This window comes from Melanotaenia boesemani, chromosome 6 (assembly GCF_017639745.1).
Source record: "Melanotaenia boesemani isolate fMelBoe1 chromosome 6, fMelBoe1.pri, whole genome shotgun sequence".
Lineage (NCBI taxonomy): Eukaryota > Metazoa > Chordata > Actinopteri > Atheriniformes > Melanotaeniidae > Melanotaenia > Melanotaenia boesemani.
The window spans coordinates 3982592-3997937 of record NC_055687.1 but is presented as its reverse complement, the minus strand read 5'-3'; the positions used below and the strand labels follow the sequence as shown (position 1 = coordinate 3997937).

Sequence of the window (15346 nt, the reverse complement as noted above, 5' to 3'; positions counted from 1 at the left end):
AGAACCACATCAACAACAGGCAAAAAACGTAGAAAAAGAAGCATGGCAACAACTGGCACAAAGCAAAGAAGAAGAAACATGGTAACAATCGGAAGACCATAACACAGCATGGAAGGGGATATACAGGACGGGGGAATGATGGAGGTCTTGGGACAATCGTTAACAGAAAAAGGCAGAACTAAAAAAGACGCAGAAGAAGAACCATATCAACAACCGGCAAAAAACGTAGAAGAACCACATCAACAACCGGCAAAAAATGTAGAAGAAGAACCATATCAACAACCGGCAAAAATGCAGAAGAAGAACCATACCAACAACTGGCAAAAAAACGTAGAAGAAGAACCATAGCAACAACCGGCAAAAAACGTAGAAGAACCACATCAATAACCGGCAAAAAATGTAGAAGAACAACATCAACAACCAGCAAAAAACGTAGAAAAAGAAGCATGGCAACAAATGGCACAAAGCAAAGGACAAGAAACATGGTAACAATCGGAAAGAAGGGAATATATAGGACGGGAGAATGATGGAGGTCTTGGGACCAGTGTTAACAGAAAAAGGCAGAAGTAAAAAAAATATCAGACTGGAGAAGGCGTGAACACGGACTTTGTTTACTTCCTTGCTCCCCAGCCAGCTCGCTCTGATTGGCCACATTCCGTGCCACGTCACCCCCCACACAGTCACAATGCACGAGTCGTTGGCGTTCTTCAGAAATCTGCACTGAAATATTAAACGTGTTCAATGTTCCCAACTGTCGGCTATGACCCATATCGGAGCAGATTATCGGGACAAATCGGCTCATAACACACCACAGACCATATTATGACTGGACAGGGAAATCACACGATGATTGGGCGTTTGCCGTCCAAGGTTGGGAAGAGGCAAAATCGGGACAAAAACAGCCCAAATATTGTTATGTGTGTACCAGGCTTATAAGTAAATACAACCCTCAGGTGAACAACAACACATTATATCGCCCATACTGCCATCCATGTTCTATACCAGTTTGTGGGGCTAGAGCCTATCCAAGTTAGTCAGGTGAGAGGCGATGTTGTTGCAGCCAAATGTTTCTAGACTCGGTCCTCTTCCTTCCCTTTGTAAAATGGCTGCAGGAGCATTTAATCATCAGTAATTTTTAAATTCTTGACAGAACGTCCAAACACCAGATAAACACAGATGTCTGAGACTGAACAGGTGGAAACACCTAAACCTGAACATCATTCATCATTCAGCTTGTAAGGATCTAAGTTATTAATTTGTGTTTTTGCATCATAACAACTCTTCACCTGTCTTGCGAGCTCATCGAGATTAGGATCTTAGCTGCTAGCAAAATATGGACAAATTTGTGAAGGTACCAATGGGCAATGAATGAATGAACAACAGATTTCAACTACTAAAAAAAGACAACAAAATCTGATGAGGCACATTTTGCCCTAGGCATGACCAGGTAATGTTCAAGTCAAGGTCAATGGTGGGTACTGAAGAGACACCACAGTGTATCACCACCGTAGAATACCCCCTTGAAGTTCCTCTAACCAGCACATATTTACACTGTAAACAACATTGTTTACATATTAGTAGCAAAATTTTGCACTTTCGTCGTTTCTATTTTGTGTGGACACGCATGTGTCCTTTTAAAGAGACACGCCATCTAAATAATTCACCACAAACCTCACAAGGAAACGGTCTCTGTCCTGTGTGGATTCTCATGTGTTGGTTTAAGCTTGTCTTGTGACTAAATCTTTGTCCACACTCATCACAGCTGAATGGTGTTTCTCCTGTGTGGATTATCATGTGTCTGTTTAAGTCCCCCTTTCCAACAAATCTTTGTCCACATTCATCACAGCTGAATGGTTTGTCTCCTGTGTGAATTCTCATGTGTCGGTTTAAGCTTGTCTTTTGACTAAATCTTTGTCCACATTCATCACAGCTGAATGGTTTGTCTGCTGTGTGAATTCTCATGTGTGTGTTTAAGTTTGTCTTGCGGCTAAATCTTTGTCCACACTCATCACAGCTGAATGGTGTTTCTCCTGTGTGGATTATCATGTGTTGGTTTAAGCTTGTCTTTTGACTAAATCTTTGTCCACATTCATCACAGCTAAATGGTTTGTCTCCTGTGTGGATTCTCATGTGTTGGTTTAAGTTTGTCTTGCGGCTAAATCTTTGTCCACACTCATCACAGCTGAATGGTGTTTCTCCTGTATGGATTCTCATGTGTTGGTTTAAGTTTGTCTTGCGACTAAATCTTTGTCCACACTCATCACAGCTGAATGGTGTTTCTCCTGTGTGAATTCTCGTGTGTTGGTCTAAGTGTGTCTTTTGACTAAATCTTTGTCCACATTCATCACAGCTGAATGGTTTATCGCCTGTGTGGATTCTCATGTGTTGGTTTAAGTGTGTCTTGTGACTAAATCTTTGTCCACACTCATCACAGCTGAATGGTTTGTCTCCTGTGTGGATTCTCATATGTCTGTTTAAGTCCCCCTTTCCAACAAATCTTTGTCCACATTCATCACAGCTGAATGGTTTTTCTCCTGTGTGGATTCTCATGTGTCGGTCTAAGTTTGTCTTTTGACTAAATCTTTGTCCACATTCAGTCATTTTACCACAGATTTTTGATGTTGACATAAACATTAAATTTAACAGTTTCTACATGTGTCACTTTAAAACATCTTGTATGGTTTAAATAAATAAAGGTTTCTTTGTTAAATGTCTCTAGAGAGATCGTTGGTGGTGAACCTCTTTACCACATTCAGAGCAGATGAGGGATTTTCTGGCAGTGTTACACTCCACGTCACTGTTTACGCCTGACCTATGTGCCCTGTCGTCATTCCATCTTCCATCACTTATCCTGATTGGGCCATAGATCCTGAGGTTCCTGTTTTATGGAGAGATGCTCCACATCCTGCTTGTCAAGACCACATTTGCAGGGAACCCCTTCTTCTACCACCAACAGTTGTAGGCATCTGCAGATAACACTGAAAAACAAACAAAAATCTCTGTTAATTTCTCCATTTGACCATGTGTAGATGCACTGACAGAACATGGTGACCCTCATCTTTCCTTAGGTACTGTCTGACATCTGATCTGTTACACTCTCATGTGATGGCTGGAGTAGCACAGCACACTAAATAGTGGAGGGCAAAATGCAGCATAAAGTGCTAAAAACAAAAGCTGTGTACAAAGCACAGATGGGTTGTGTTGTGGCAGAGAAAATCAGTGGTGTTCTGTCAGAGTTTCTGAAAAAATAGTAGCAATCACTGCAGATAATGCTGCCATTATAAATATGGCTATTAAGTGCCTGCAATTAGGTAAACTGTGCTGTGCTGCCCACACACCCTTATGCACCCCTTTGAAAAAAAATCCCCTTTTGCACCCTAACACACATAAATGAGCATGTAAAAAGTCATATAAAATATTTTATATTTCCTTTTTACTTTTTCATTCTTCAAACCAGGATCAATTCTAATCATCCATATCAATGATTAATGAATTTATAATTAATTTTTAATTCGCGGAAGTTAAAGATTAGCTTAGCAATTAATTTATACAGTCCATGTAACAAGTCAAGCCATTCATTATAACACCATGAAGGCTAACAGAAAAGAGACCATAAACAACATCTGGAAATTAATTTAACAATAACAACAACATAACGAGAACAGTTCAGGGGAGGCAGGAGCGGCAAACTGTGAAGTAATGTTTTTTTGCAAAGAGGTTTTCTGCAGTTGTTGCAGTTGCTTTGCACAATTATTCTGCTAGAGCCAACCATGGTAATGATGTTTTTCAGCAGCTCCTCTGCCGGAGCAAATGAAGTGAAAAACTTGCCACTTGTGACTGTTACTCTTGTCAGCACCAGCTGATCGGCCGGTGTACAAACTCACATGCAGTAAGATGTTTTTACGTCACAGGCTACCCACATTTTCAGGCCATACCTGGCTGGTTTCACTGGCATGTACTGCATAAAATTGCCGTGCCCTTTATACGGATCTAGCTGCCCATCCACGCAGAAGTCCTCATCCTGGTTTGAAGATCACCTGTACCGGGAGGATTCCACTCGAGCGCCACAAAATAAGGGGGTTTGACCACGGATACGCTAGAGATGGCTGGCTTGACTGCAGTTGGAATTTGTGGGTGACCACTGGATTTTACCACTTTTAGACCTCCAAGACGGTCTTCCGTGGCTTCTTCACCACCGTTTGTGGAGTCACTGGAGCTGGTGGATGACTAGTCAGCCGCCGGAAGGTAGACCTCAACTTGGTGGACTGAGTGTTGCTCTCGGTGATTTTATCTGAGATTCCACCGGTGTGCTCAGTCACATCTGTTTGGGACTGCATGATGTCCTGGGCCTCTGCTACCGTGTAACGGTTTTTTCATGGTGTCAGGTGGGAAATTAAATGCTTTTCTCCAACTTGCTCTTATAAACTGTGCTGCAGATGCAGCTGTGTAAACAAAGATGAGGATTGTTTTCACTTCAACACATAACTTTGATGTGCTGCAAAGGGTCCTGTGTTTTGTTCATTTCAAAGCAGTGCAGAGGAAAACATGTAGATGTGCATTTTACATATTTTAAAATAAAAATGTGGAGCTGCTTAAACGTTGAATGGATAATATGTCAAAGTTGCCACTTGAAAGCTTCCTGCGCTATTGTGCATTTTGTCACACTGTAATGCAATTCAATATACACATTTTTGTGCTTAGGGTCCAAATGGGGAGTAATTACGATAATGGTAAATCGTCTGTACTTCTATAGCGCTTTTATCCAAAGCGCTTTAAATGTATGTCACATTCACCCATTCACACACACACATTCACACACTGATGGCGGAAGCTGCCATGCAAGGCGCTAACCATGACCAATCAGGAGCAAGTAGGGGTTCGGTGTCTTGCTCAGGGACACCTGAGCAAGACACCAGTACACACAAAATTTGAATTCAAAGAACGGTATTACACTGCATCAGTGAATTGATTGTCTTGACTTACTACAAAGAGCTCACTATAGACTATGTGCTAATGTAGGGAACGCATATGTTAAGCGTTTTGTTAAGAAAAAAAAGAATATTTCGAACAGAGATCTATGTGTTCTTTATTCTTTTTCATACAGGCTTGCTCGGCTGACTGGGGGGGATTTTAGGAGAGTGGAAGACTTCATCAACCTCAACGTGAGTTCGACGGGCCGGGATCGAACCTGCAACTCTTGGGTTACAAGACGACCACTCTACCTACTGAGCCATGTTACAGCATAATGTTGTTTACAATAGCCTAAAAATAAAATTAAGATCGTGAAAAAAATGCAATTTTCTGCATCCCATCCCTCATCTTTAAAATCAGCGAGGGGAAATGTTAAATATGCTAGAAATTAAAATGCAAAAACACATAAATGGTCATAGGTGTGCATAAGGGGTAATCTTGCAGCACAAAGTCTGTACTCCTTAAATTCAGTGAGTCAGTGGGTGGCTAAGGTCTGAACCACTGTTGTGTGGATGAAGAGGGGCTTGATGGCGAAGGTGGTTCTCTAAGAGAAGCAAGAACTTCCACGAAAGATACAAGACGTTCGTACAGATTACAGAAGAATGTAATCACCTATTTGTAATGATGAGCTCTGCAACGTAGTTCTATAGTATTTGAATCCAATTTTAAATACAACTTTTTGTCTCCTGGTATGAAAAGCATCTCCTAAATGACTTAAACTTAATGTTCTGATTTGTTTGTATTTTAATCAGATTTACCTCGACACAGACTCATCCTTGATGTAAGAATGCGCTGAAACTCGGTATCTAATGCTGGAGAAATTCAGAGCAGTACCCTGCAATTCAAGCAGCCAGCTTGAATCAGCAGCTGACAAATAATATGGAAAGGGACAGGCAGAGATAGAAAGACGAGCTTAGACACAAAAAATACCAGCAGGACAAAAAGACTTGAAGAAAGACCTAAACGAGTTGTGTGAGACAATGAGACGAGATGTGAAGGAAGAAATCAGAAACTTTAAGGAAGAAGTTAGCCAGAAATTGAGTGTGATCGGGGACGGCCTGAAAAACACTGAAGTGAGGATGGATGATGTGGAGAAGAGAGTGGCAGAGATAGAGGAGTGGAACAGCGGTGCCAAGGAGGTGCTTCTACAAACTCTGCAGGATCAAGAACGCATTCAGTCCAAGCTGGTGGACCTGGAAACACGCTACGCAGAAATAACCTCAGAATCTTGGGGATCCCCGAGGGAGAAGAGGGACCTAACGCTTGTGAGTTTTTGGAGAAGCTCATTAAAACAGAACTGTCACTCCCTGACATTTACCTCAATATACAACGCTGCCACAGATCTCTCGGACCAAAACCTCCACCGCAGGCCGCCCCGAGATCTATGATTGCCTGCTTCCTCGTTTACAAAACTAAACAACAAGTCCTAACTGCCGCATGGAAAAAGAAAGAAATACATCTCAAAGGCAGAAAAATTTATTTTGATCATGACTACCCAGTGGAAATTATAAACAAACGTAAGGAATACGCTCCTCTGAGGAAGGTACTAAAAGAAAAGGGACTCCGTTTTCACACACCACCACCCGCGAAACTTCGTGTTTTCTACGAAGAAGGACCCACAACATACAACACCGCCAAGGAGGCGAGGGACGACATGCTGAGGAGGGGGATTCTGATGGCTGAATGTGTTGCCCCAGACACACCTGTCAACTTATCCCAGATTGACGTAACAACAACACCCCGCAAAAGCCTCAAAGAGAACTCCTGGGAGACTCGTGGATCCACTAAGCGACGGGACCGGGCTACGGATATCGAGAGAGCAAGAGAAAAACTCCGAAGATTCCAACACTCACTGTCGCACGGTGGTAACAAGGTCTAGAGCACACCCGTGAGTAGATTACCAGAGACAATTGCGAGCACATGCGCGTGTGCACGGACTCATACAGACACTCAAAAGTTATGGTTAAATAAATCTAAGACACTCAGTATATGTATGTAAAATAGATAGATTGTCTCCCTTTGTTACATGCCGTTTGGATACAATCTTTGCCCTATTATGAACAATTTCTATGCAGTTGCAGGGAAAAATGGGCCCTTAGTTAATAATAATTTACACTATTTTAGGATCATTATCTGGGGGAAGGGACTAGCTCTTACCCATTATTTATGTGTTTTGATAAGACACAAATGAAGATGCTAGTGAACATCTGGAGGGGCCCTTCAGGAGAAGGATTCCCCTCCCTGTTCAGAAGTTATATTTACACTTCACTGTTGGAGGTCTTTTCTGTTGGTTTGATTTTTGGTTTTGCACAGATGTTCCCAGTCTACATGTTCAGGCCTAGAGAGAAACCTAATGTAAGTATGTATAAGATTCTAGGGATAAGATGGTGAAGGAAGAATACAAAGTAATTACCCTAAATGTTAAAGGTCTACAAAATCCCATGAAAAGGAATAAACTACTTACTAAGATGAAAAGAGAAAAACATCATATCGTTTTCTGGCAGGAGACACACTTAGACGATAAGGAACATGAGAAATTAAAAGCTTTGGGTTTTAAAAACACTTATTAGTCATCTTATAGAAATGGAGAAACAAGGGGAGTTGCAATACTAATTTCAATTAAAGCTGCAAGCAGCGTTGGAGGCCCTCGCACCTCTGGCGCCGCTTCGGCCTATTGCACCGCCCCATGACCCCGCAACCTCCCTCCAGCAACACAGCCGCTGTCGCCCACAGCCATAAACCCATTCTTCCAGAGTTTATCTACATCAAGAGGTGATTTTCCTCATGGGAGGATCAACTTGCACCTCAGCCTGTCCAGTGATGACATCTGAAGCATTCATGACCTTGTTTCTTACAAACTGTGTTGAATTCCCACAAACTGGAGCATGATTTCATCAAGAGGAAAATTCCACGTGGCCACTAGGTGGTGGTAAATTTGTTTTAATGTAGGACAAATGTTCAGGTTGGATCTCTGATGAGAACAGGAAAATATTAGCTCAATTGGTCAACTGACAGCAGGGTTAGTGCCACTTCCTGTATAATGGCAAATGATTTAAACCATCACAGAAAGCCATTTTAATCATGCTGCTGTAAGAAGTCAGTCATATTTTCAACCATGAGTTCATGAAGGATGATATAAATGAGTTAGAATTAGTTATACAGAGGATAAAGGGTTAAAATGGTGGGACTTCCTGTTCCCAGGGGGCGGGGCTATGGTGTTGAGAACTTAAAGGACATGAAGAGGCTTTTTTGTTTGTCCTGGCATGTTAAATAAATATGCCACATTTTACCATGTAGTTCAAAGCAGTGGTTGGAGCTGAAAGATGAACTATATACAGGGGGCGCTATAGAGCCATATTACCAGCATATGTGTATTTCAATCAGTTCCAGGCCTGACCACTGTCCTCCCTGCCAAGTTTGGTGGAGATCAGGAGTACATTGGGTCAGTTACAAGTACTTCCTGTTTCATGGCGGTGGACGCCATTTCCCATGTTTTGCTTGAGGAAGGAACTTGAGGTTTTTTTTCTCTTATATCATGAAAGGGTTTGACCTGATCTCAAGCACTTTTGAGTGTGTGAGGTTAATCCCTGACGAGAGGGACCCTGCTGCAGGAAAAAGGCACTTCCTGTTTCAAGTGGGCGGGGCTTAGGCCAAGACCAGAAGTAATTACATATATCTGTTAAGAAGCATACTCTGATTAATCAGTGCAAGTGTGATGCTGATTGGATGAAAATTGAGGGATTTATACTCAATAATGATGTCATGGCGTTTTATCCAACCTTGTCATGGCGCCACGGTCTCGCCATGCAGCGTTGAGCAATGTCCAGATGACAACATCAGGACTTGTAGATGTGGTCGGCATGGAAGTGAAGAGAAACATATGCAGTTTGGTACAGAATGAGTGTTGTATTGCAGAAATAATAGATTCCGTGCTTGTGGCGAAACATCAAAACTTGATGAGGCGCCGCCGCTGAACGCCACCTCCTATTAGAAAATTTTCAATAACTTTTGACCATAGCATGCCTCTGGAGTGTTCAGACTGAGTTTGAGGTAAATACGATAAAATCTGTAGGAGGAGTTCGTTCAAATGCAAGGCAAAGAAACATGCAAAAATGACCCCAAAAATGACACTTTTTTCAAAATGGCTGACTTCCTGTTGAAGTTATCATATAGGTCCAAGAGGCTTTTTTGTACATCCTTCCAAGTTCTATCAATATACTGGATTTCAGCCATATCAGTCAATGTAGTGGGCAGATATGATCAATTAAATATTTGTAGGTGGCGCTATAGAGCCATATTGCAATTTTTCCAGCATATGTCAATGTGGCTGAGTTCTCGGCTGGTCCGCGCTCCTCCCTGCCAGGTTTGGTGTAGATCAGCAGTACAATGGGTCAGTTACAAGTACTTCCTGTTTGATGGCGTCGGACCGCTATTCGCCATGGTTACGTTTGGCGAAGGAGCTTGAGATTTTTATTGTGGTATCATGAAAGGGTTTGACCTGTTGTGAAGTACTTTCAAGTGTGTACGTTTTATTCCTGAGGAGATGGACCCCTGCGTCTGAAAAAAAGCACTTCCTGTTGGAAGTGGGCGGGGCTTAGGGCTAGACCGGAATTGGTGATATGAATCTGTTCAGGGCCGGACCCTGATTAATCCCTGCAAGTCTGATGGGGATTGGATCAGAATTGAGGGATTTATAGTGATTTATGATGTCATGGCGTCTTATCAAAGTTCGCCATGGCGCCACGGTCTCGCCCTGCAGCATAGAGCAACAGTTTTCACTGGTTATCATCACCAACTTGTTTTCTGCTGTCTGACCCAGTTTGGACCTGGTTGTGTTCAAAACGTCAGATAAGAGGGTCTCCTGAGTAAAAACCATGACTTCCTGTCGCCAGGGGGCGTGGCCAATTCATAACCCAAATATTGACATGTAGATGTGTTCAGGATGGGACTGGCATCATACATGGCCATTTTGGTTCAGATACATTGTTTTATGTGGAAGTTATATCACTTTCGTTCTTCACGGCGACACATCAAACATTGAGGCCCCACCCCCTCCATGCCCTTTCTCCTATTAGAAAACTTTCAATAACTTTTAAAGACACATGCCTTCTGAACATCCTGAGCTATTTTGGTAGCGGTACGATGAAATCTCTAGGAGGAGATAGATTTAGAAAATGTCAGTAAAACGCCAAAATGGCGACTTTGACCCAAAATGGCCGACTTCCTGTTGGTTTTAGGCTGTTGCTCCAAGAGGATTTTTTGTTCGCCCGAACATTTAGAATATTTGTAGCAATTTTCATAAAGATTGATGACGTGCAGTGGCGGGGCATCGTAAATAGGTGGCGCTCTCATTCAATTTTGCCCGAACAGTCCCAAGCACCCCAAAATATCAAATTTTTCGCATTCCTTTGGGGGGGTACACAAAAATAGGCGCGTTTTCGTGCATGTTCAGGTCCCCAAAAATGCCTCCAATGTTTAAGAAGAAGAAGAAGAAGAAGAAGAAGAAGAATTAAAGCTGCAAGCAGCGTTGGAGGCCCTCGCACCTCTGGCGCCGCTTCGGCCTATAGCACCGCCCCGTCAGCCAGCAACCTCCCTCCTGCAGCACGACTGCACTCGCCCAAAGCCTTATGCCCATTCTTCCAGAGCTTATCTCCATCGAGAGGTGATTTTCGTCATGAGAGGACCAGCTTGCACCTCAGCCTGTCCAGTGATGACATTTGAAGCATTCATGACCTTGTTTCATACAAACTGTGTTGAATTCCCACAAACCGGAGCATGATTTCATCAAGAGGAAAATTCCACATGGCCACTAGGTGGCGCTATAGTTGTTTTCATGTAGAACCATGTTCAGGTTGGAACTCTAATGACAACAGGAAAATATCAGTTCATCTGGTCAACTGACAGCAGAGCTAGAGACACTTCCTGTTTCATGGCGAATGATATAACCATAGGGGGCGCTATAGAGCCAAATAACCAGCATATGTCTATTTGAATCAGTTCCAGGCCTGACCACTGTCCTCCCTGCCGAGTTTGGTGGAGATCAGGATTACATTGGGTCCGTTACAAGTACTTCCTGTTTCATGGCGGTGGACGCCATTCGCCATGGTTTTGCTTGAGGGAGGAACTTGAGGTTTTTTTTCTGTGGTGTCATGAAAGGGTTTGACCTGATCTGAAGCACTGTAGAGTGTGTGAGTTTAATTCCTGATGAGCGGTACCCCGGTGTCGGAGAAAGGCACTTCCTGTTTCCAGGGGGCGTGGCTTAGGCCAAGACCAGAAGTAGTTACATGTAACTTTTCAGGAGCAGACTCTGATTAATTACTGTAAGTGTCATATTGATTGGATGAAAATTGAGGGATTTATACAGATTAATGATGTCACGGCGCCTTATCCAACCTTGTCATGGCGCCACGGTCTCGCCATGGAGCGTTGAGCAATATCCAGATGACAACATCAGGACTTGTAGATGTGGTCGGCATGGAACTGAAGTGAAACATGTGCACTTTGGTACAGAATGAGTGTTGTATTTCAGAAATAATGGATTCCGTGCTTGATGGCGAAACATCAAAACTTGATGAGGCGCCGCTGCTGAACGCCACCTCCTATTAGAAAATTTTCAATAACTTTAGACCACACATGCCTCTGGAGTGTTCAGACTGAGTTTGAGGTAAATACGATAAAATCTGTAGGAGGAGTTCGTTCAAATGCAAGGCAAAGAAACATGCAAAAATGACCCCAAAAATGACACTTTTTTCAAAATGGCTGACTTCCTGTTGAAGTTATGATATAGGTCCAAGAGGCTTTTTTGTACATCCTCCCAAGTTCTATCAATATACTGCATTTCAGCCATATCGCTCAATGTAGGGGGCAGATATGATCAATTAAATATTTGTAGGGGGCGCTATAGAGCCATATTGCAATTTTTCCAGCATATGTCAATGTGGCTGACTTCTAGGCCTGACCGCGTTCCTTCCTGCCAAGTTTGGTGGAGATCAACGTTACAATGGGTCAGTCACAAGTACTTCCTGTTTGATGGCGTCGGACCACTATTCGCCATGGTTACGTTTGGCGAAGGAACTTGAGATTTTTATTGTGGTATCATGAAAGGGTTTGACCTGTTGTGAAGCACTTTCAAGTGTGTAAGTTTCATTCCTGAGGATATGGACCCCGGCGTCTGAAAAAAAGCACTTCCTGTTGGAAGTGGGCGGGGCTTAGGGCTAGTCTGGAATTGGTCATATGGATCTGTTCAGGGCCAGACCCTGATTAATCTCTGCAAGTCTGATGGGGATTGGATCAGAATTGAGGGATTTATACTGATTTATGATGTCATGGCGTCTTATCAAAGATCGCCATGGTGCCACGGTCTCGCCCTGCAGCGTAGAGCAACAGTTTTCACTGGATATCATCACCAACTTGTTTTCTGCTGTCTGACCCAGTTTGGACCTGGTTGTGTCCAAAACGTTAGATAAGTGGGTCTCCGAGTAATAAGCATGACTTCCTGTCGCCAGGGGGCGTGGCCAATTAATAACCAAAATGTTGACATGTAGATTTGTTCAGGATGGGACTGGTATCATACATGGCTATTTTGGTTCAGATATATTGTTTAATGTGGAAGTTATATCACTTTCGTTCTTCACGGCGAGACGTCAAACTTTGAGGCCCCACCCCCACCATGCCCTTTCTCCTATTAGAAAACTTTCAATAACTTTTAAAGAGACATGCCTTCTGGACATCCTGAGCTATTTTGGTAGCGGTATGATGAAATCTCTGGGAGGAGATAGATTTTGAAAATGTCAGTAAAACGCCAAAATGGCGACTTTGACCCAAAATGGCCGACTTCCTGTTGGTTTTAGGCTGTTGCTCCAAGAGGATTTTTTGTTCACCCAACCATTTAGAATATGTGTAGCGATTTTCATGAGGATTGATGACGTGCAGTGGCGGGGCATCATAAATAGGTGGCGCTCTCATTCAATTTTGCCCGAACAGTCCCGAGCACCCCAAAATACGTAAATTTACGCATTCCCTTGGGGGGGTACGCAAAATTAGGCGCGTTTTCGCGCATGTTCAGGTCCCCTACCATGCAATTTACTTTTAAGAAGAAGAAGAAGAAGAATAAGGAAGAAACGGAGCAATTACAATAGGCCTTCGCACCGCCTTCGGTGCTCGGGCCTAATTAAAGCTGCAAGCAGCGTTGGAGGCCCTCGCACCTCTGGCGCCGCTTCGGGCTATTGCACCGCCCCATGATCCCGCAACCTCCCTCCAGCAGCACATTCGCTATCGCCCACAGCCATATACCCATTCTTCCAGAGTTTATCTCCATCAAGAGGTGATTTTCCTTATGAGAGGATCAACTTGCACCTCAACCTTTCCATTGATGACATCTGAACCATTCATGACCTTGTGTCTTACAAACTGTGTAGAATTCCCACAAACTGGAGCATGATTTTATCAAGAGGAAAATTCCACGTGGCCACTAGGTGGTGGTAAAGTTGTTTTAATGTAGGACCATGTTCAGGTTGGAACTCTAATGAGAACAGGAAAATATTAGCTCAATTGGTCAAGTGACAGCAGGGTTAGTGCCACTTCCTGTATAATGGCGAATGATTTAAACCATCACAGAAAGCCATTTTAATCATGATGCTGTAAGAAGTCAGTCATATTTTCAACCATGAGTTCATGAAGGATGATATTAATGAGTTAGAATTAGTTATACAGAGGATAAAGGGTTAAAATGGTGGGACTTCCTTTTCCCAGGGCGCGGGGCTATGGTGTTGAGAACATCAGGACATGAAGAGGCTTTTTCGTTTGTCCTGGCATGTTAAATACATATGCCACATTTTACCATGTCGTTCAAAGCAGTGGTTGGAGCTGATAGATTAAATATTTATAGGGGGCGCTATAGAGCCACAGAACCAGCATATGTGTATTTGAATCAGTTCCAGGTGTGACCACTGTCCTCCCTGCCGAGTTTGGTGGAGATCAGGAGTACATTGGGTCAGTTACAAGTACTTCCTGTTTCATGGCGGTGGACGCCATTCGCCATGTTTTGCTTAAGGAACGAACTTGAGTTTTGTTTTCTGTAATATCATGAAAGGGTTTGAACTGATCTCTAGCACTTCTGAGTGTGTGAGGTTAATCCCTGACGAGAGGGAACCCGCTGCAGGAAAAAGGCACTTCCTGTTTCAAGTGGGCGGGGCTTAGGTCAAGACCAGAAGTAGTTACATGTATCTGTTAAGGAGCAGACTCTGATCTATCAGTGCAAGTGTGATGCTGATTGGATGAAAATTGAGGGATTTACAGTCAATAATGATGTCATGGCATCTTATCCAACCTTGTCATGGCGCCACGGTCTCGCCATGCAGCATTGAGCAATGTCCAGATGACATCATCTGGACATGTAGATGTGGTCGGCATGGAACTGAAGTGAAACGTGTGCAGTTTGGTACAAAATGAGTGTTGTATTTCAGAAATAATGGATTCCATGCTTCATGGCGAAACATCAAAACTTGATGAGGCGCCGCCGCTGAACGCCACCTCCTATTAGAAAATTTTCAATAACTTTTGACCACGCATGCCTCTGGAGTGTTCAGACTGAGTTTGAGGTAAATACGATGAAATCTGTAGGAGGAGTTCGTTCAAATGCAAGGCAAAGAAACATGCAAAAATGACCACCAAAATGACAATTTTTACAAAATGGCCGACTTCCTGTTGAAGTTATCATATAGGTCCAGGAGGCTTTTTTGTACATCCTCTCAAGTTCTATCAATATACTGGATTTCAGCCATATTGCTCAATGTAGTGGGCAGATATGATCAATTAAATATTTGTAGGGGGCGCTATAGAGCCATATTGCAATTTTTCCAGCATATGTCAATGTGGCTGAGTTCCTGGCCTGAGCGTCCTCCTCCCTGTTGAGTTTGGTGGAGATCAACGTTACAATGGGTGAGTTACAAGGACTTCCTGTTTGATGGCGTCGGACCACTTTTCGCCATGGTTACGTTTGACGAAGGAACTTGAGATTTTTTTCCTGTAGTGTCATTAAGGGGTTTGACCTGATCTGAAGCACTGTAGAGTGTCTGAGGTTAATCCCTGATTAGCGGGACCCCAGTGTCTGAGAAAGGCACTTCCTGTTTCCAGGGGGCGTGGCTTAGGCCAAGAACAGAAGTAGTTACATGTATCTGTTCAGGAGCAAACCCCTTATTAATTACTGTAAGTGCCATATTGATTGGATGAAAATTGAGGGATTTATACAGATTAATGTTGTCACAGCACCTTATCCAACTTTGTCATGGCGCCACGGTCTCGCCATACAGCGTTGAGCAATGTCCAGATGACAACATCAGGACTTGTAGATGTGGTTGGCATGAAACTGAAGTGA

At 43.1% G+C, this 15346-nt stretch overlaps 2 protein-coding genes across 4 annotated transcripts in view; one reads left to right on the top strand and one right to left on the bottom strand.

The window, feature by feature from the left end:
• Window positions 1-15346, top strand: part of LOC121641689 (E3 SUMO-protein ligase ZBED1-like) — a 631274-nt gene that overhangs the window by 362996 nt on the left and 252932 nt on the right. The window lies entirely within an intron of this gene.
• On the bottom strand, window positions 1074-2755 carry LOC121641676 (gastrula zinc finger protein XlCGF8.2DB-like). 3 transcript variants are annotated; one of them, XM_041987961.1, is made up of 2 exons: window positions 1795-2755; window positions 1074-1710 (listed from the first exon to the last, which is right to left on the bottom strand). In XM_041987961.1, the coding sequence occupies exons 1-2, from the start codon at window positions 2632-2634 to the stop codon at window positions 1606-1608; spliced, it is 945 nt and encodes a 314-aa protein (XP_041843895.1). In that variant the 5' UTR covers window positions 2635-2755; the 3' UTR covers window positions 1074-1605. The 3 variants fall into 3 exon arrangements, with proteins under 3 accessions (XP_041843895.1, XP_041843894.1, XP_041843893.1); XM_041987960.1 differs by having other exon boundaries at window positions 1076-1741; window positions 1826-2755; XM_041987959.1 differs by having other exon boundaries at window positions 1077-1769; window positions 1854-2755.